We start from the raw sequence: 20,903 nt of genomic DNA on the forward strand, positions 1-20,903 counted from the left end.
AGACAACACGTGTGGCTCCGTTTCCTCATCTGGATGACACCAGCCACCTTCCCTCATTCCCAAGTCAGGAGGTTAATTCGGGCTGTCAGGGTTTGATTGGTGCAGATGGACTGTGCAGGAGCAATGCAAAGTCTGTTATTCCTGGTGCCTGCTGTGACTTGTGTCATTGCCTTCCCAGGGCAGCATCGCTGGGCTCCCTCCCTGACTCTGGAATCAGTGCATGGCAGGTGGCATTGCTGCTCCCTCTGTGTGTTGCAGGCCCAGCTCAGTGGCTGTTTGCTCCCCTTTCTCTGCGTATCTCACCAGCCAGGGCACAGGAGGGCCCAGCAGCAGGTTAGAAGGCTGATGTGTTGGCTGAGCAGTGGGAAGCCCAGCGCAGGGCTGAGAAGGAGCAGCCTTGGTGGGGCTCTGGGTTGGCGTCGGAAGATTGGGGATTGCATCCTGGGATTGTGGGGTGTTGGCAGGGCTGTGGTGGGAGACGGGCTCCCGGATTGATGATGATGCAGCTTGGGATTGAGGTGCATTAGCAGAGGTGGGCCAGGGGCTCAGGACAAGAGTAGCTGGGTGAGGCTGCAGAGGATCAGTGAGAAGCTGGGAAGTTTGTGGAGAGCCTCCCTGCCCTCCTCTCTGTCCTAGGCCCTGACTTCGCTCACTGGTGGATCCCCACCCTGCACTCCCAGCCATTATGTGAAGAGAGAATGGCTGGCAGGACCCCTGCTAGCACTACCCTTTGCCCAAAGTTCCCATCAGGGGGGCTGGAACAATTTGTGCTGAGAGCCACACAATAAAACTGCAAAGCTTGCTGTGCCTGATGGAACCCACTTCCACCTATGGTTCCACCACCCTCCCGTTCCCAGCTGGGTTTCAGCGGGAGCATTTGGAAGGAGCCATAGCCTCTGACAGACAAGCCCTTGTGCTTTGCAGTCAGGTGGGGGATGGGTGAGGAAAGGGAATTGTCCTGCTGGAGGCTATGAGCCAGGTTTGTTTCCACCTGGCTCAGACATGGCCCTTCCTATTCATTTGGAGTTGCTTTTGAATGTCTCTCCACCAGGCTGATGGCACTGGGCACAGGGCAGGCTGGTTGCAGTATCAAATCTAAATGGGGCACTCCTCAGCCACTGGCAGTGTGTTTAGCTAATGTGGGTGGCAATCTACAGGAAGATAATGCTAGTTCTGAGCCAGGAACTGGAGAGCCCAGACAGAGCATTCCCTTGGCGTCTCTGCGACCAGTAAAGGCTGGTGCTCAGGCATACAGCTGGCAGGGAATCAGCACGTTAAGACACAGTCCGTGTATCCAAGGTTCACTCTGACCTGCAGGAACCTTGGGTCTCCCACCAGCAGGGCCGAGCATCCAGCACCACTCCGGAGAATGATCAAACAGAGCAAGAGCGGAGCTAGTCATTGGTAGCTTGGCTGCACCCTGACCACTCAGGAACTAGGCCATGCTGGGCTTCGGGCTGTACAAATCCGTGGGACGACAGGCCCAGAGCTTACAGTGCACATCACACTACATGAACGATCCTGCAGAGTCTGTGGGCTGGGACCACATGGCCTCTGACCAACCTGCTTGACTGAAGATGGGCGTTGATTTGTTTTTGAACAAGAGTCAGTGGCGGGCAGCTGGCCCCCAGGGGAGGTGGACAGGTTACTGTCTTCGCCCACCCTAGTCTGCCACAGAGCGCATGAAGCCAGCCTGCCTGGTCAGGCCCCAGGTAAATCCTCCTGTACAAGGATACTTGGCAGCGCCTCCCTTTTGCCCCGGCTCTCGCTGCAGGCAGGTGGCTACCCCCAGCCGTGGCTAGGGATGCAGAGGCAGGCAGATGGAGAGTGGCCTGCCCAGCCGTCCCTAGCAAAGAGCGCAGCTCTTTCCTTTCCCCCGCTCCAGCCACGGCTTGGCATTGTCTCCGACACTCAGCCGCGTGGCCTGAGCGGTCAGGGCTGCAGTGCCCCATTGAAGGCCTGCGGGCCTGATCCTGCCACTCCTGAAAGGCAGTGGGGGTAGAAGCAGCCCCATGGCTCTAAGGAGTGGGAGGGGCTGTTCCTCCCATCACGAGGGTGGGGTGGGGACCATGGCTGCGGCAGTGTTACGATTCACAGCGAGGGGCTCTTGCCCCAAGGACAGGTGAGCTGGCAGCACCCTCTGACTTGCTGCCCCCTCGTGCTACTTTCGGGCATGGCAGGGAGCAGGGAAGGGAAGGTACTGGGTAGGCTATGGGCCCATCTTGGTCAGCCGGAGCAGGTGAGGGGTCAAACTGCAACTCTGTGTCAGACCCTCCCTCCTCCGGGCTGAGCAAGGCCCGGCTGGTAGAGGGGAGTGTCTAGGGCAGATTATCCTGCAATTGCAGCAGGCTAAGTCATGGAGCATGGATGCCGCCAGGCCCCCAGACAGGTGTGTTGGGCATTACGCTGATGGGATGCTTGGTCTGAGCCAAGAGGTTGCTTGTCAGGGCTACCAACTTTTCGGCGCCTCCCCCACAATATTTCCCTCCAACCTCAGCTGGAGCCCTTCCCCTCGCCCCCCGGCCTCCATGAACTCCTAGATTCCCCTCCTCCCCCAAAGGAAACTGTCTTCCCTGCCTCCCCCATCCACTCCTCCCGGTGCCTTCGTTAACCTTGGCATTAAAGCACAACTCCAAAGCAACCTCCCCCAACCTGAACTAGGCCCATGGCCTCACTGAGCCACTTACTTTGGGCGCCTCTGATCACAGGGGCAGTCCCCAAAGGCTCCCTGGGGTGAGAGATGCAGGCCAAAGGGTAGAGGCTACTTCCCCGCCGGGAGGGGGCTGCTGTTTCAGCACTTCCTTGGGCTCTCTGCCACCTTTGCCTTTCTCTGACTCACTGACCATGGGGGAAAGTTTCTTCAGGCCACTCCTTGGAGCTGACCCTGCCTTGGCACAAGTGTGGATGTGACCCCAGCAGGATTGATGCGTGGGCCATACTTAGAACCCAGGAGCAGGCTAAAACTGAAGGGCACCTGTCCTTTTTAGGCCTAAACTGGAGGCTGTAACCTGACCTCTGCTCTTTCTCATGGAGGTTGGGCCTGGTGGGTTGGCGGGGGGGGGGGGGGGGGGGGGGGGGGGAGGGAGAGGGAGAGGCATGAGCTGTGGAAGGGCATAGATCTATTTTAGGGATGGGCTGCCCAAGCCGTTTTTCATGTGTTCCCTAATGTGCAAGGCCTTTTCAGGCTCTTCCTAAGAGCAAAGGTCTGGGCATGAGGTGCCAGGCAGGTTTGCTGCCCACAGGAGAGAATGCCTGTGTAGGGAGGAGGGAATAGGGCCTGAGGATGCCCCCTAGTGACAGGATTAAGTGAAAACACAAGGCCGACGGGGAACTCGGGACCCTTCTCCAGGCACCTAGATCCCACCTCACTGAAGAGCGAGAGCTGCATTTCTGTGCACCGGGGCCTGAGGAGGACAGGCCACTGTGTCTGAATCATAAAACAGAATCATACAACACTAGAACTGGAAGAGACCTTGAGAGATCATCAAGTCCAGTCCCCTGCACTCACAGGAGGATCACGCACCATCTAGATCGGTGTTTCCCAACCTTTCCAAGCATACGGACCTCTCTTCAATCTATTAAAATTGTACAGACCCCCAAACAATAGAGCTGTTTTCAAACATTCCATTACTTGATAATCATTTGAAATGTAGAATAGTTCATGTTATCTAAACAAATAGGCTACGTCTACACTGGCAGCGTCTTGCGCAAGAACTTTTTTGCAGAAGAGTTATTGCGCAGAAAGTCTTCCACAAGAGTGTGTCTACACTGGCATGTGCTTTTGCACAAGAGATGTGCTTTTGCGCAAGAGCATCTATGGCAGTGTGCGTCTCTTGCACAAGAAAGCTCTGATGGCCATTTTATGAAATTCATGTTGCCTGTCTACACTGCCCTCTTGTGGAAGAGGGCTTACTCCTGTGGGGAGAGGAATAACTCTTCTGGAAGAAGCCCTGTTTTCCGACGCTAGACTGCAAATTTACTTGCACAAGAATACGCGTGCAGTGTAGACACCCGGCAAGTTTTTGCGCAAGAACAGCTGTTCTTGCACAAGAAGCCACCAGTGTAGACGTAGCTGATATATAGTAGCATCGAGAGACAATACAGCATATCCACATTGAAACAACTTTGAAGTGCCATATATTTTTACTTATTAAAATTTTATTGGAGCCACCAATCCATTTTTGCTAGCCCAACTAAAGCCTTCCTACCACTCAAATAGCTTTGGAAGGGTTACAGCGGGATGACATATTCAAACGAGAAAAAAATGGTAAAACGTGACTGACCTGTTTATAAGCTGACTCCAGAGGAGAGTCGCAGCTTTGTCAGCTCCACCGGGGGCTGAGGAACGTGCAGACTGCAGGGCATGGAGCTTCTCAGCTCTCATTGGCTGCTGTTTGCCTGCGCGGCTTCCTCAGCTCCTGTCCTCTCTGTCCCCTGCCCAGCCACAGAGCCAGGGGATTCTCGTGGCCAAAGGGAGCTCTGGAGCTGCCAGTTCCTCCAGGGTGGAACTTCGGGAGCGCGGGGGGAGTGGGGTTGGGCAACAGCCGTGCACACTGGGACACAGCCTGCTTTTGATCCTGTTCTCCAGAAACTAAGGGAACGTGGAGAAGGTGCTTGCATGCCTGGCTGGTTGTGAGAGGCATGCACGTGATGCAAGCACTTTCCCCTCGCTCCCTTAGCATCTGGGGAATGGGATCAAAAACAAACTGCAACCTGGAGCACGGAGGGGGGTGTGTGCGCTGGGCAGCAGTGGTGGGCCTGATCCTTACTTTTAAAAACTTTCCATGAATCCCTGGACCACAGCTTGGGAACCACTGATCTAGATCATCCCTGATAGATGTTTGCCTAACTTGATCTTAAATATCTCCAGTGATGGAGATTCCATAGGCAATTTATTCTAGTGCTTAACCACTAGTTTTTCCTAATGTCCAACCTAAACCTCCCTTGGTGCAATTTAAGCCCATTGCTTCTTGTCCTATCAGATTAAGGAAAATAATTTTTCTCCCTCCTTGTGACACAGTACTCCTATTGAGGCCTAATAGGCACAGAGTAGAGCAGAAGAATTACATCAGAGTCTGGGAAGTACCTGTATTTGGCTGTGGGAAGACGAGTGGCTCTCTGTGGGGGCTGGGCAGTTGCGGGAGGGTGCCCAGGAGACTTGGCAAATTGGCTACTGTGTGGGCGGTGCATGGGGAGAATGGGCTGTTCTGTGTGTAGGAGTAGGGTGGGGTCATGTCTTTGCTCTTCAGACACAGCAAGGGAGGCACAGGGGCACTGCAGATCCCACATCACGCTGAGAACTCCTACCCCCAAACACGCCAAGTGCACACACCCTGCTGCACTGGGTGCTTCCGAAAACATCCCACGCACCTCCACTAGAGGGCTTGCAAACTGCTCAAAGAGCTGCTACCCTGATCCTGCACGTTTCTAGAGCAAGGCCCGGGTAGCCTGCAGGTGGGGGTGTTGCACCAGCATAGCTGTGCTAGTGTCAAAGGGGATTTACTTGTGTAGGATATTCACTCTGGTGCAGCTTCATCGGTGTAATAACACTGGTGCAATAACATGCAGTGTAGATCCACAATCCAGGTGTAAAAATAGGAGCATCTCCCCCCTCCCCCCAAAAGCATCTGTCTTCTCTCCAGTTCCCCCCCCCCCAAATTTCTCCTTCCTGTGCTCCCCCTAATGTTCACATGTCTGTATTTCATTTGCTTACTCCCCGGCTAGACTACCGGGGTTTTCCAGGATACCGGAAAAACTCATCTGCATCCAGGGAATGCGTCTGCTCTTCCGCTTTTTTTTTGCAGAAGAGCAGACGCGCTCTTTTGGAAGCCCTGTCTTCTTCCTCCCATGAGGAAGAAGGGCTCTTTTGAAAGAGGGGGTTTTTTCCCCAAAATTTGGCCCAGTGTAGATGGGCCAAATTTCGGAAAAGCCACTTCCAAAAAAACGATCGGAAAAAGGTATGCAAATTTGCTTACCTTTTCCTGATAAAGCCCCGTAGTCTAGATATAGCCCCCATTAAGCTCATTAGCTCCTGCAAGGAAGTAGAGCCATGTGACGTTCAATGTGTAGGAACACTACTGGGCCCCCCCAGTTGAACTGAGGAGGAAGCTGGCCCTGTACCTTTAAGAAAGCTCTTCCTTGGGTGGACTGTCAATCAGAGGGTTTATTTTCCTGCTAGAAAGGAAGCTGAGAGCTAATGAGATCTGGCCACTGAGCTGCACAGAGGCAGGTAACTCCAGGTGTCGGATGCAAGCATTATGTTTCCAACCTAAGGCAGCTGCATCGTAAGCGGTCGGGCCAATATTATTCTTGGGGTGACACCTGGGGTCAGCTTGGCTTATCAGTGAGGTCCGCTCTCTTCAGGTGCTCTGGAGGGCTGGAGCCATGAGTGGCATAGTGCAGGCCAGGTTGTGGTACCTCCTCTCTGGGGATGAGGGAGTGGGGGAGGTGTGTGAATTCTGGAGGTAAGCGCTGAAGTGTGCAAGGTGTGTGTGTGAGAGTGTCCCTTGAGGGGGTTCCTATCACAGGTGTGTGGCACCAGGCCCACTCCTGCATATCCCCATTGGCTCCATTTCCAGGTGAATGCAGCAATGCCAGCACTGGCGATTTTATCATAAGACTAGCAATACTTGGGGTTGTTCTTAAAGCCCCAGGGCTAGGAGTCATGTGATTAGGTTAGAATTTCAGTGTTTATTCTTGTTTGCTTGTTTACTTAACAAAGTCAGTTTCCAGCCCTTCTGGCTGCCGAGAAAAGCTTGAGAACGTGAATCCAAGGGTAGCCCAACAGCTCAGAAGCCAAAAGACAAAAGGATCCCACCATTTATTATTTAAAAGTCTCATGACTTTGAAGGACTCGTGGCTCCTTTATTGGGGACCTGACTCATAATTTATGAACCCTTTGGACTGGCCGTTCTAGTCTGGAGAAAAGTGACACAAGCTCTCCCTTCACATCAGGCTGCATGGCTTTGCTGGTGCTCCTGGCTGACTCGTTCTGAATGGTTTGAGCAGCTTAGGAAGCTGCTACCTGAATAGGCACTTCCTTGTCTTGAGGACCCTTCCCAGCCCTACTTTGCAATGATTTGCTGGAAGCTGGAAGCCCTGAAGGATGGGAAAACATTTATTTATAATAATTTATTTATTATAATAATAATAATAGAGGGTTGTGCCCCCTGCTCACTATTCTTGCCAACCTGCCTCTTGTGGGGGGTAGGCAACTCCGGCTCTCCCCCCTGGCCACTGGGGAGGGCTGGACTATGGTCACACCAGCCTGGGCTCCTTCTCCCTCACCCCTCTGCCCCCAGCCACACCAGCCTGGGCCCCTTCTCCTTCCCAGTCCCCCCACCCTCCACAATGCCAGGCGAGGCCTGATTCTGCCCCCAGCAACCAAGGAAGAATTGGTTGCGGCGCCCAGCCGAGTTCTCCACGTGGCTGCCGGAGAGGGCTGGGCTGGCAGTGCGTGGGGCTTGGCTCCAGGGATGGGACCTGGGGTGGAAGGGGCAGGGCTGGGGGGCGGGGAAGGAAAAGGGGCCCAAGTTTTACCCACCCATGCCTACCCACCAGCCTGTGGATGCCGTGACATGATGACATCACTTTGTCGTCCCACAGGAAAAAAATTTTTGTATAGAGAGAAAGCTTCTCCATCACCAGCAACTTTTAAATGATGAGTGGCCATTTTGCTAAAGGATCGGCACTAGAATTATTTTGGGTTGAGTCCTCTGGCCTGTGTCACACAAGAGGCCAGACCTGATGATCACAGTGATCCCTTCTGGTCTTGGAATCTGTGACTGGAGGCAAGCTGCTCTCCCCACTAGGGTCAGAGAGGCAGATTCCTGCTGTCAGTTGCTGGCTGCCCTCCTGTGGGGAAGGGAGGGCTGAATTAGATAAAGGTGCATGAGAAAGATGTGCATGTTCCAGCTCCTGGGCCTCTGTGAAGGCCACTAGGCCTCCCCATTTCTGCTGGAACCCCAAGCAGAAGCCCTGACCTGTGAGCACTAGACAAGCTGGGCTGGTTGGAGCTCGCTACGGACCTCAGTAATGTGGCTTTATCATCGTGAGAACACAGATGGCTCTTGTGACCATGGGTTGTGTTGGCCCCAAAGTGAGGGAGGGGCTGCAGAACAGCCCTGAATGGGACAGATCACGTCAAAGCTGAGCATTGGAAGGGAATTTGGAGTCTCCAACACGTACATGGGGGGGACGAAGGTTGTTGCTACTTTTACTGCTTGCAAAGTGAGTTTGTTTTGGTTTTTGACTGGTCTGTGCATTTCATAACTTATTTTTTTTTTTTTTGAGTAGTAATTTCTAAAATGCCTAACCTGTCATGTCTGGAGTAATTATCCCAGTGGTAATTGTGCTCCTGCTCCTGGAGGTGGCTGGCATGTCCCTGCAGCCCCTGAGAAAGTCAGAGCAGGGGGTCTCCACATGCTGTCCTTGCCTGCAGACACTACTCCAGCCTCCACCACTCCATTGATCAATAATGGAGAACCACGGCCAGTGAGGCTGTGCCTGGAGATGAGGGGCAGCACATGGAGCCACTGCTGTGCATGCCAGCTGCTTTTGGGGGTGGTGCAGGGCCAGGCCTGCCTTGGCTGTCTGGCTGGGTGGGGCTTGAGCCCATAGCGCTGCTTTGCCCCAGATGTCCTATCTGCTAGACCACTCCAGAACCCGCCCCACCTCCTTATCTTGAATCTACCATGCTGTGCTCTAGATGCTAATGCCCTCTCCCCTCGGGGGCTCCAGAACCCACCCCACCTCCCTATCTTCAGCAGGTCACTTACCTGCTTTTCTAATGCGGGAGCCAGCTCCATCCCTGGGGCAACCTGTGTTGGCTGCCTGCCTGCTCCCAGGATGGGGGGAAAGGACTTGAGCCCCCAACCCTGTGCTCCCCAGGCAAATGCCATATCCCCCATGTCCACTCCAGAATGCACCCCACCTTCCTACCTTCAGGGAGTCCCCTCCCACACTCTGAACCCCTTGGCCAAAGACCAGAGCCTGCACTCCAGCCTGGTGAAAGTGAATTAGATTTGGGGAGGAAGGGGGATGGAGTGAGCAGGGTGAGGCCTTGGAGAAGGGATGGAGCAGGGGCGGGGCCTCAGAGAAGTGGGGGGAAGGAAGCCGGACAAGGGTATTTGGGTTTGAGGTAGATCTTACATTGCACTTAAATTGGAAGAGTGATCTTGTGGTTAAAAAGAGATAACTGCTCTACGATGTCACAGAAGCACCTTTTAAAGGGGTCCTGTCACTCTGCTTCTCTGCTTCTCATTTCCTGCCCTGTAAACAGCAGGCCCAAGGGGATGGAATATTACTGTGAGGTTGGTTCTTACCTCCCCCACACACCAGCCAGTGAGTCACACCACTCAAAACGCAGACTGAGAGCAGCGAGTCTGTCAGGCAAACACTGCACAGCCGTGTCTGTCTGCTGCCATGGGCCATTGCTCAGGGCTCCCAGCATCTCCGTGCTTCCTGCTAGCGATGCCAAATCTTCAATTGAACGCTCTGCCTGAGAGCACCGCCCGAGAAGAGACCCGAACACCTGGTGTCCCATAACAGGAGGAAATGGGGCTGGAGAACAGGCAGAAGGAGCAAGGGGGTAGGTGTGCCCCCAAGGGTGTGTCTAGACTACAGGGTTTTTTTTAAATAGTGGCATTTTTTCGAAAAAACTTCTCCTGTGTCTAGACTGCTGCCGCATTCTTTCGAAATTAAATCGAAAGAACGTGGCGGTTTTTTTGACCGCGGTAAATGTCATCTTAGGAGGAAGAACGCCTTTTTTTTTAAAGCGCTCTTTCGAAAAAAGGCGTTCTTGAATGCAACAGGGCTTTTTTGAAAGAGAGCATCCAGACTGCCTGGGTGCTCTCTTTGGAAAAAGCGGCTCGCTTTTTCGAAAGAAGTGGTTGCAGTCTAGATGCTCTCTTTCAAAAGAGGCTTGCAGTCTAGACGTAGCCCAAGTGGCCTAAAATATCCCCTGCCTCTCCAAGGAGTGGGGCATGCTGCTGCCTCAGTGTGGAAATCTAGTCGGCTTCCTCTTGTCTGCTGGGGCGGTGCATTAAGCCCAGGGTCATGAGGCTGGAACAGGTTCTGCTCCTCCGTCCCCTGAGCTCCTGCTGTAACTGAAGCAATGCTTATTAAATATGCAAAGGCAGCCGCCAGGCTCCAACATCAAATGCTGCTGCTCTGACAAGCAGGACTGGATCCTTCAGGTTGGTTTCTGTATCTGTCCTCCTACCCATCCCTGATTTCCTGCTGCTGTCTCTGATTTCCTGCTGCTCCAAATCTGTCTCACGGTTCCTGTCCTGGGTGAGTTTTGTCTCCTGTGTGTTCTCTCATGCTCCTGTCTCCCCCTCCCTGGGTGAAAGAGGAGGTAGGAAGGGCTGGTTGTCACAGTGACGTGCGATAGGCACCAAGACACTCCCAGATGGCTGGAGGACTGCTGTTCTCTGGATCACACCATGTAGCAGAAAGCAGCTAGAGGAAGGCTCTGAAGTGTGTGTGATCGTCAGGTAATGGAATTGCTGGTTCAGAGCTGAGAGCCTTCTGGGCTGGAGGGGAGGTTGGGGCATCCTCCTGTGAAGTCTTTGGAATCATTTTCAAATGCACCCGCTTCCAAGAAGTAAGTGCCTGATTGCTGACCAGCCAGGGAGTCTCAGGGACCTGTGCCTCTGTTTCCAGCCCTGTCCTGCCCTCATGGAAAAAGAACAAGTTACTAGGATGCTGTATTTGTGGGCTGGTGCCATTTGTGGGAGGGTGGCCGTGTGTGTCTGAAAGAGAGCTGGCATGTCCTGCTCTGAGATGCTGGCAGCAAATCTCCTTCCAATTTCTAGGAAACATATGTGAGAGGTGTGGAGAGGTTGAAACCCAAGCAGCTAATGGGAAATGTGAGCAGCGGGAAGCGCTAAAGAGTACTTACTCACTGAAGGGATGGGACTGGGTCCATTTCTGAAGGCCATACCATACCATGGCTGACCCTCCACGCCCTTCTGCACTGTCTAACCAGGAGTTCTGTTTCCTTTCAGATTGAAGAGCTTCTTTGCCCAGATCTCCTCAGAATGGCGACAGGTGAGAGTGCCTTCTCTCTCCCGGGGCACATCTCCTTCCCTCCACCCTCTGAGGCCTCCATCATACTGAGGCTACATCCAGTTGTCTAAACCCAGAGACAACTGCTTAGACAACTAGATCCCCCAAGTGCAGATCTAGGGTGTGGTGCGGGATGCTGGTTCCAGAGTTGTGGCTTAGGAGCATCTCGCCTAACCAGGCTCAGGTTCTGTTGTTACTTTATCCCCTTTTAGAAACCTTGTCCCTCCTTGCTTCTCTCCCTTTTTTCCACTAAGATCCCCATTAGGAATGTAATAGCATTGTCAATTAACCGATAAGCAAAAGCTTATCACTTAATGCTATAGACTACAAGCATTTCCCCCGCCCCTTGCCAGTACATTTTTTAGCAGGCTGGCCAGCAGTCTGGCTCAGTCCTGGCTTATGACGGGTCTGGGACCTACCCCTGCCATGGTTCTGCATTTAAAATGTATTAGGAGCTGGGTGGGCAGGCAGCCTGGCTTAGTTATGGCTCACACTGGATCCGGGAGCTCAGACTCCCACTAGACAGGGGCTGCTGCCACCCCGTATTGCTACGTCTTTATCAGAGGCAGCTGCATAGGGCAGCTGGCAGCCGGTCTGTGAAGGGAGCTGGTTTTTAAACTGTTCCCCTCACGGACCATCTCCTGCCTGGCACCCTGTCCTGCTGCTTCTGATACGGAGGCAGCAGCATGGAGTAGCAGGGGGCTTCTCAGCACTGAGGCCGGAGTGCACTGGCTGCTGCCCCTGCCCCTGGGGATTATAGAATAGTCGACTAACCGTTAAGAATTCATGAGGTTACTCGACTATTCAATTAACCAATATTTAACATCCCTAATCCCCACCAGCTCAGAACTGCAGAAATTCCAGGCTTATGCATGTTGCCAGGAGCAGGAGCAGGAGAGAACAAAGCATAAGCCAGGCATCTTCCTTGCTTAGCTGGTTCCAACAGCATCCACATGTGCTCCTTGCACTTGAGCTCAGTGGGGGGATTTTTAACTGTCAGGGTGTCCCCCATTTGCTTTGGGTTGCAGTTGGTTCTTCACCTGCTCTAATCTGGAGTCAGTGGTTACTTTCTGCTCTCACAGCCCTGTAAACACAGAATAAATCCTTGGACTTCAGTGAAGTCAATCCACATTTACAGTGGAGTGGGAGAGAACAGCACCTAGCTCAGGGCATCTTTCTCCCAGTCCCCCTTTTGTTTTATGTGGGTTCTGTGCTGGTGAAAGATCCAGTCCTAAACTGGAAGTCCTAGAGATTAACTGGGCATGGCCTATCCCCATGCTGTCCTTCCATGAAAAAGTCACACTGGCCTGCAGGTCCTGTTCTTAGGATGAGAGGGGAGTTCTGTTCCTGTCAAGGGAGCCAATTAGTTTTTGTGAAGCCAGCACTTGTTCAGTAGGACCTGGCCTGAAAACCACTCAGCTTCCCAGGCCAAGGAACACCATCGGATGATGGTGGTGACTTTGTTTCTATCAATTTTAGCCAGTGATAGCCTGTGCAACTGAGAACCGTTCCCCTATCTGTGCACCTCTATCTTTGGCCCCCATTACCATGGGCTCTGCGAGGGACATATAGCATCCCCAGCAGGTAGTGGAGTGGTGTCTGTGTGTGATAGGTGGGCACCGGGCACAAAGGGAGTAAGGAACAATTTTCAAATACTCCCAAGTCCCATTTACAAGAGTGGCCCAGGCACTTGGGCATTTGTTTTCAGTGAGACTCCAGGCTGTTATGTGCGGCAGTCCCTTTGGGCAGGTCTGCAGTGAGTACTTACATAGCTGATTCTCTCGGGGATATGAAAACTTCACAACCCCGAGAGACACAACTATAGTGTCCTAACCCCTGGCATAGGCAATGCTAGCAAGAATTTTTCCCTTGATTCAACTACCCACGTTCAGGGAGGCAGATTACTCACACCAAGGGGAGATTCCCTCCCGTCGCTATAGTGAGTGCCCATGTGGTAGGCACTTAAGTGCAGGCAAAGCCTTTGAAAATGGGACATAAGTTCTGAAGTCACTTGAGCATTTTTGAAAATGTTTCTCATAGTGTAAACCTGCGGCAGAGCCAGGAACTAAGCCCTTGTCTTTTCAGCCCTGGTGCAGAACCTTAATCAGGGCTTAGTTTTATTCTGATATCCAGAGATCATCCGTGATGTCTCATGCAGACAGCGCTTGCAACCCCAGCTCTGCCTCTCCCAACATGAGTGCCTCAGCACAGGCAGACCTAATCTGCCAAAGAGGTCAGGAAGCACCTAGCTGCCAAAGGCCACGCTGTTCCCCATCTGCTCAGATGTAATTTTAGAAGGCTGTAATCAGAAGACATCTTACTGCTGGGGGCCACAGACTCCAAGCCACAGCCTACTCTGAGAACCACCCCACTTTATTTTTAGCATCTCTGCCTTCTCCATAGGACACTTGAGACAGAACCATTCATCCAGCTTTGAAAATGTTCCAATGTGCTTAGGGAGGGGAGCTCCCTATTAGCGCCAGGCACTGGAATGAATGGTGACTTTGAATTAAATTGCCCACTCCCAGAATGATTGTGACCCTCAGGGACCCTCGCTGCTGTGGAGCTGAGGTGTTGGCACAGAGTGGGCCTTCCTTACTCTCCCTAACAATGTGAATCCAGGCAACCACTTGGGATGCTGAAGTTACAACTTTGGTCTGCTGGCCTACGTCTAGACAGCACAGCAGCGCTATTTCAGGATACCGGAAGTGTCCCAAAATAGCTATTCCACATCTTTAAACACGTCTGTTATTTCAAAATAGATTTCAAAATAACGGGTGCGCTATTCCGGCATCCCTGTAACTCTTGTTCCACGAGGATTAAGTGACATTTCGGAATAGTGGTTTATTTCAAAATTTGGCGCTGTGTAGATAGTGCCAAATTACAAGATAAGCTCTTTGGAAATTAGCTCGAAATAAGATACGCAATTTGCGTAGCTCAAATTACGTATCTTATTTTGACCTATGGGTGCAGTGTAGATGCCTCTTGCAGTGTCCTGCCTTGTGTGTCTGGGAATTCTGGGGTTTCCTACCATTCTCTCCGTGTCTTTAATACACATCTATAGCTGTAGGAGAGTCCTGGATGGCATTGGTGTGGGCACCATGTTTGGGGGCGGGGGCTCAAGACTGTAGGGTTTTGTAATAGAAGGCTGTTCCATGAGCGATACTGCCAAGAGTTGATATCTGAGCCCATTTACACCAGTCTCCATGGAGTCACTCCAGATTTGCCCCGGGTGAGCTGAGATCAGAATATTTGCCCATTGGCTTCTGTGAAGTGGTTGAGGCTTGGCTCCAGCCGTATCCTAGCAACCGTCTCCACGGCGATGTGTGTTAGCTCTGACCACAAGGCTCCAGCCTGGCCCAGCAGTGAAGGGAGGCTGCTGGCTCAGGCATCAAAATGTGCTGAGCGGAAACGGCTTGGCAAGAAGGGGGGGCAATAGAGGAGAGCAGGAGCCAGCGAGTCGGAGCGATGGGGACAGAGTGCTCCTGCCTGGCCACCTCGTTGGAAAAGGCTGGCAGAGGTACCCCGGGGGCAGGGTCCCCAGAGAGCCATTGCCGCACGCCCCACTGCTGACTGCCTTCTGCTCCCATTTCTCCCTGGGGAACTGGGACTGGCTGCCAACTCCCTTCCCCCAGGCAGCCATAGCAGATCCCCTGGGAAATTTGTGGAGAGGGATTGTCCTGGCTGGGTGGAGGCTTCCTTCCTGCGATCGCTCACTCGCTCTCTGACCCTCTTCTCCGCTTTTCCTTCTCCCACAGAAAAACTGAAGAACAGCAAAATCATCTTCGTGGTGGGTAAGTCGGCCGGGGCGCAGGGAAATGCCGAGGAGTTGTGAGCTGCGCTTTCAGACATGGTTTGGCTGCATAAGGCCCCTGCCACTGGGCTCGTTGGGGTGGTGACTTAGGACCCTGTCCTTCAAATTTTAAGCAGAAGTTTTGAAGGAGACCTGGCATTTCAGGGGGCCAATGTGAGATGCTGGAAAGGGGCTGATTTTCAGCAGGCAGGTGCTCAGAGCTTTCTGGTCATGAGGTATCTTTAAGGAGTCCTAGATTATGCTCTGAAACTTGCTGGTTGTGTCTGCAAAGGTTGGCCCTGGCCTCCAAGGAGAAGTTGGATCTATCATCCAAAAACACTTGGATGGAAATCTTGGGAGTGCGTATTAGGGGGGCCCTGCTTGGCCCTGAGACAGACCGGTGGGTACTTGCTGCCTTTGCTTTCCATGTGCCTTAGGAAGGTGCCCTGAAGAACACGACTTACCCCCATATCAGACACAGCACAGGGGAGAGCTGCTTCCATGTGCTGCCGTCACCTCCTGCCTGGCCTGGAGAAGCCAACCCAATTCTGGAGGTGACTGGGTGGGTTCTGGCTCAGGGCCCATTCAGTCCTTTGCCTCTCTCTGTGGAGACTGTCAGTGAAGTGTGATGTGACAGCCACCCAGCCCCTCCCTGTTTCACGTAGGCCACCAAGTAGAGTGTGGCACTGAATGACTTGGTCATACCCAGCCCAGGGTAGGTTTGACATGGCAGCTGAAGCATTGAGTTTGGTGACACCCTGGGCAGCTGCCATTCAAAGAGACACTGACGCTTTGTGGGGAAAACATGGATCCATGCCCTGTGGCGGCAGTTCTGCATGTATCTCTGTTTCTCTCCCCACCTTCTGTCACTCGTGATAGTGCCACCAAGGCAGAAGCTTTCTGACTTTGGAGTTCAGCTACTGCCTGTTTTGCTGCGATGAGTCCTCATGACATGTTGATGAGATCATAAGAATCACCCCAGAGCTGGCTGTGTTGCCCTGGGCAGTGGAGTCTGAGCCCAGCAGGAGCTCTTAACTTCTTACCTAAGGTCCCAGTTGCATGCAGATGCCCCAGTATGGAGATGCGTCTAAGTGGGATTTTTTCCCAAGAAGCACTGGAGCTCTTTCTCCACCACCTCCTTTTGTGGTTTGAATCTGTGCCTTGTCCTTGTGTGAACTGCAGGTGGGCCCGGCTCAGGGAAAGGGACCCAATGCGAGAAGATCGTGCAAAAGTATGGCTATACCCACCTGTCCACCGGAGACCTCCTGAGGGCAGAGGTCAGCTCTGGCTCCGAGAGGGGCAAGAAGCTCTCTGCCATCATGGAGAAGGGAGAGCTGGTGCCATTGGTAAGTCTGCGCCATTTTTGCAGCAGGGGGAAGTGGGTCTTTAGGGATAGTGTAATAGGGTAACCATCTCAGCAGTTACATGTGCTGCGGGTCTGCAGTATAAAGCTTCATTTTATACTGCAGAGCCTACAGCAAAACCTCCCTGGGAGTGGACTGCCACAGCGAAGCCTCCTCTCCAGAAGCGGAGCAAGCAGCCCTTGCCCACTTGGCTCCTAGGGAGCCTCCTTCCTGGGAGCCCACCAGACTGTTGAGGAGGAGGCTTCACTGCAGCAGCAAAGCCACCTCCCCGGGAGCAGAGCTGGCAGCCCTTTCCTGCCTGGCTCCTGGGAAGGAGGCTCCAAAGACACCTCCCCGGGAGCAGAGCTGGCAGTCCTTTCCTGCCTGGCTCCTGGGAAGGAGGCTCCAAAGACACCTCCCCGGGAGCAGAGCTGGCAGCCCTTTCCTGCCCAGCTCCTGGGAAGGAGGCTCCAAAGACACCTCCCTGGGAGCAGAGCTGGCAGTCCTTTCCTGCCTGGCTCCTGGGAAGGAGGCTCCAAAGACACCTCCCTGGGAGCAGAGCTGGCATCCCTTTCCTGCCCAGCTCCTGGGAAGGAGGCTCCAAAGACACCTCCCTGGGAGCAGAGCTGGCAGCCCTTTCCTGCCTGGCTCCTGGGAAGGAGGCTCCAAAGACACCTCCCCGGAAGCAGAGCTGGCAGCCCTTTCCTGCCTGGCTCCTGGGAAGGAGGCTCCAAAGACACCTCCCTGGGAGCAGAGCTGGCAGCCCTTTCCTGCCTGGCTCCTGGGAAGGAGGCTCCAAAGACACCTCCCTGGGAGCAGAGCTGGCAGTCCTTTCCTGCCTGGCTCCTGGGAAGGAGGCTCCAAAGACACCTCCCCGGAAGCAGAGCTGGCAGCCCTTTCCTGCCTGGCTCCTGGGAAGGAGGCTCCAAAGACACCTCCCCGGAAGCAGAGCTGGCAGTCCTTTCCTGCCTGGCTCTTGGGAAGGAGGCTCCAAAGACACCTCCCCAGGTGGCTGAGTGTAACCAACATCATTAACCAGTAAGCATTCGCTTCTCAGTTAAATGGTTAGTTGTGTGCACTCTAACATCCCTAGTCTTAAAGTGTCGCATCCTGGCACATTCCCAGCTACCCGTGCCAGTGAGCAAACACAGTGCAGAGGTTCAGACCACCCTCTCTCCTGGCTGCAGTGTATTGTGGGGAGCTGGGGAATGCAGCCTCTTTCTCAACTCTTAGGCCTGGTCTACACTATACCAGACAGGTCAGCTTAACGTGTGCAAAATGTATAGCTGGATTCAGCTTACCTTGAGCCAAGCTGCTGCAGCGTCTACACTGCAGGAGGCCAAAAGGAACACATGGTCCAGTCCGCTTCCCGTACGCATTGCAGAATGAGAAGTACAGGACACTGGTGGGGGCTGCCCTCAGTGTTTAATTTCATGGTCTACACTAGACCCACTAAATTCAACACTAGAAGATCAACCTCCAGAGGGTCGATCTCCGTAGTGTAGATGGACTCTTAGTTGGCTCAGGAATATGGTTTCCCAGGAGTCTGGTCACTTTTGGCAGCTCTGGGGAGAAACTGGTTTGGCAGCTGGGAAGAGGAGCAGGTTAGAGTATAAAATGGGGGAGGACAAGCTCTATGTCTGTGAGTGTCTGTACCCAGTGACCATGGAGAGTGGCCTCTGCTTACTGTGCCACCTCTGATGAGTTGGGAGCTGCACATGGGCCCTGGATCCTGCCAAGGGATCTGTTTGGTGGTGTTATTGAGGACAAGTCCTGATGCTACTGTGGCATTGCACTAAGATGGGGGTTGCCCACGGGGAAGGGGCGCCCCCCAGGGGAAGGGAAGCCCAGCAGCTGCTGAGGATACTGCAGGTAGCTAGAACTGCAAGCACCACCCCTGACTCTGAAACACCTTCTGTTCCCCACCCCCAGGACACGGTGCTTGATATGTTGCGGGACGCCATGGTGGCCAAGGCAGACATCTCCAAGGGGTTCCTGATTGATGGGTATCCCCGAGAGGTAAAGCAAGGCGCGGAGTTCGAGAAGAAGGTAAGGAAGCAGGTGGCAGAGTGTCCATGACCTGGCATGACCCTGACAGAATGTGCTGCTCTTTGCCCTAAAAGCTTGTCAAACCAAATCTGAGCAGAGGGCAGAGCAGGGGTGGGGCAGGAAAGGGGTTTGTTCCACCGGGCAGAGACCACAGAGTGTAGGCAGCAGCGGGAGCAGTGTGTTCTCATCCCCTGCCCCGACCACTTTACCTCACATCCGCACCTGAAGTTGTCTTGTCTCAGACTCAGCTTGCTCCGTAGCTGCATAAGGCAACCCCAGAAAGGAGGCAGTGGTGGGGTCGATACATCGTGGGGCAGACCATCTCCTCGGGGGAGTTGCACCAAAGCCCTTCATGGTACCAGGAGAAGTGCTGTTGCTAGAGGCACTGTTTTGTCAAACCAAAGACTGGATCTCTCCTGTTTTTGTAGAACAGGTTCTGACTCTGGTATCCCAGCCCAGCTTGAGTAGTTGCATTCTGCCTCCCCCATTTTCCAGTCACTTTCAACTGGGTGTCACTTCCCATCCTAAACTGCTGAGGAAGCCTTGCTGTGTGCTGTTAAGCAGCTGTCTGGCTCTACCCTAGAGGTGACTGTAGTGAACCCTTAAAGAGTCTGAAGGCGTTTGTAGTGCAAGATTGTATGTAAAGGTATTCTAAAGGGGTTAGAGCAGGAAGGTTGTTCCGTTTGATGCCTAGGAGCAGGTTTTATTGTCTGCCCTTGGGAAGCTCACCCTGCTAGTGAACGCCTGGAGGGGCCAGGAAGAAAACCTATTCCTGCCTTGAAGTGATCCCTGGCTGTAATACACAGGACCGGCAGAAGGTGGTGCAATGGCTGCTCCATAGATACACAGCAGGAAAAAAACAATCAGCGAGGATCCTGTTTAGCAGGCCCTGGCCCTGCTATGACCTGGGGTGAACTTTCAAGTCAGGGTGGCTAATGGCCTGGGACGAATGAACATGCTGAAAATAACAAGCAAATGGAGGCTGACTGGGCCCCCAGCACACATGCAATAGCGTGCTCAGGAGCAAAGGCAGAGCCACTCATTCCTGAGGGACACCCAGTGCCAAAGCATCCAAGTTACCCTCAACCTGTTTACCACAGGATGGCTGGTGCACACTGAGGTAACAGCCTTGATCCTCCTCTGCAGGGGGTTAGACTGTTAGCATGACTGCCCTGGACCCAGCTCTCCATCCCCATGTCGGTGCGACTCAGTGATGGCTGGGGGCACGGGCTCCCCCTCCCTTCCCCCGGTCCATGCAAGTCAGTGATGGCTGGGGGCACCGTCTTCCCCACGCCTGGGGTCACTGTGCTGCAGGGCTAGTGGAAGAAACTATGAATCTGGGTCAGCCTGACTGGACAGACAAGCCCATTCACCTGATTCTCCCCTCCTACAGATCGCCCCCCCAACACTGCTGCTCTACGTGGATGCCGGGAAGGACACCATGGTCAAGCGTTTGTTGAAACGGGGGGAGACCAGTGGGCGGGTGGATGACAATGAGGAGACGATCAAGAAGCGCTTGGACACTTACTACAAGGCCACCGAGCCAGTCATCGCGTTCTACGAGAAAAGAGGGATTGTCCGAAAGGTACGTCAGCCCAAGCCACTCCATTCATGGCTGGAGCTGGGGACGGGTGGGTGCAGAACTGGCTCTTTCCCATCTGCTGAGCCTCTGCAGAGCCCTTTGGAAGTTTAGGGGGGTCCGAGCCCCCTATCGAGCACACTATGTTTGTGTCTCAGATGGCCTGGGACTTCCCAGGAGCTAAAGGGGCCCTCCCTTGCCTCTGGGCAGAGCACAGCCATATTCAAAGCCAGCTGTCAGTCTGCCCTATTACTGTGAATTAACAGTGTGTGTGTGGGGGGGGGGGGGCAGGGAAACGGGCTAATGAAGCATGGGGCTCTGGAGAGGGAAGCGAAACATTGGAGAGGGCTTTCCCAGTACTCCTCGGACCAGCATCTCCAGAGCCGGACAGGCCTGAGGCGCTGTGGATGGATTCTGATGGCATTGCGCCTGGCTGTCTGCCACGAGTAGATCCTCTCGTCAGCACAGAGACACACGAGCTGGGCTGTCCCAGGCCTGTGTGGCGTTGCACCATGCAGGACATAGTCCAGACGCCAAGGCCTGTTCTGACTGGCTCTCCTGCTTTGCCCCCACAGCTGAGTGCAGAAGGCAGCGTGGATGATGTGTTCGTACAGGTCTGCACTCATCTGGATGCCCTGAAGTAAAGTGCAAAAGGGACCCCCATCGCTAACCCCTTCCCACCTGGAGAGAACATCACCCCCTTCCCACCCCAGAGCCCAAGAACCCCCCCATTGGAGTTCCAGGCAGAGACAGCGGAAGTGTCTTTATCCTGTTTTTGTGGACACAATCTCATGGAGGAAATTTCAAGGACATTGTGTTTGGCTCCTTCCCTTCTCCACACAGTAAAATTCACTTTAAAGAGCCCAGGGTTTATCTTTTTCTTCTGCAACAGGAAGTGAGTTTTTCTTTCCAGAGATGTTGCCCCCCTCCCCCCCCAAGGTTGATTAAAGGCAGGAAGCAGCCTGTTTATCCCACTCCATAGTATCAGCAGGAGGAGAGGGGAATCTGCTCCTGCACTGGGGAGGATTTTCTGACAGTGCAGGCAACTTGCTTCCTGTTTCCAGCAGAG

The 20,903-nt window shown here is 53.6% G+C and overlaps 1 protein-coding gene across 4 annotated transcripts in view; it reads left to right on the plus strand.

Annotated features, from left to right (window-relative positions):
* Window positions 1-20,696, plus strand: part of AK1 (adenylate kinase 1) — a 45,847-nt gene extending 25,151 nt beyond the window's left edge. For 2 of the 4 annotated variants that reach the window (XM_075905170.2, XM_006118993.5), the window contains 6 exons: window positions 11,010-11,052; window positions 14,829-14,864; window positions 16,046-16,209; window positions 18,139-18,255; window positions 19,649-19,840; window positions 20,410-20,696. In XM_075905170.2, coding sequence (XP_075761285.1) covers window positions 11,010-11,052; window positions 14,829-14,864; window positions 16,046-16,209; window positions 18,139-18,255; window positions 19,649-19,840; window positions 20,410-20,478 — 621 coding nt within the window. In that variant the 3' untranslated portion in view covers window positions 20,479-20,696. Of the gene's footprint in view, window positions 1-314; window positions 334-11,009; window positions 11,053-14,435; window positions 14,591-14,828; window positions 14,865-16,045; window positions 16,210-18,138; window positions 18,256-19,648; window positions 19,841-20,409 lie in introns of those variants that run through there. The other 2 variants (XM_089772848.1, XM_006118992.5) reach the window with 2 other exon arrangements.
* The last annotated feature ends 207 nt before the right edge of the window (window positions 20,697-20,903 follow it).

Source organism: Pelodiscus sinensis, chromosome 23 (assembly GCF_052426305.1).
Source record: "Pelodiscus sinensis isolate ZL-2025 chromosome 23, ASM5242630v1, whole genome shotgun sequence".
In the NCBI taxonomy this organism is placed as follows: Eukaryota; Metazoa; Chordata; order Testudines; family Trionychidae; genus Pelodiscus; species Pelodiscus sinensis.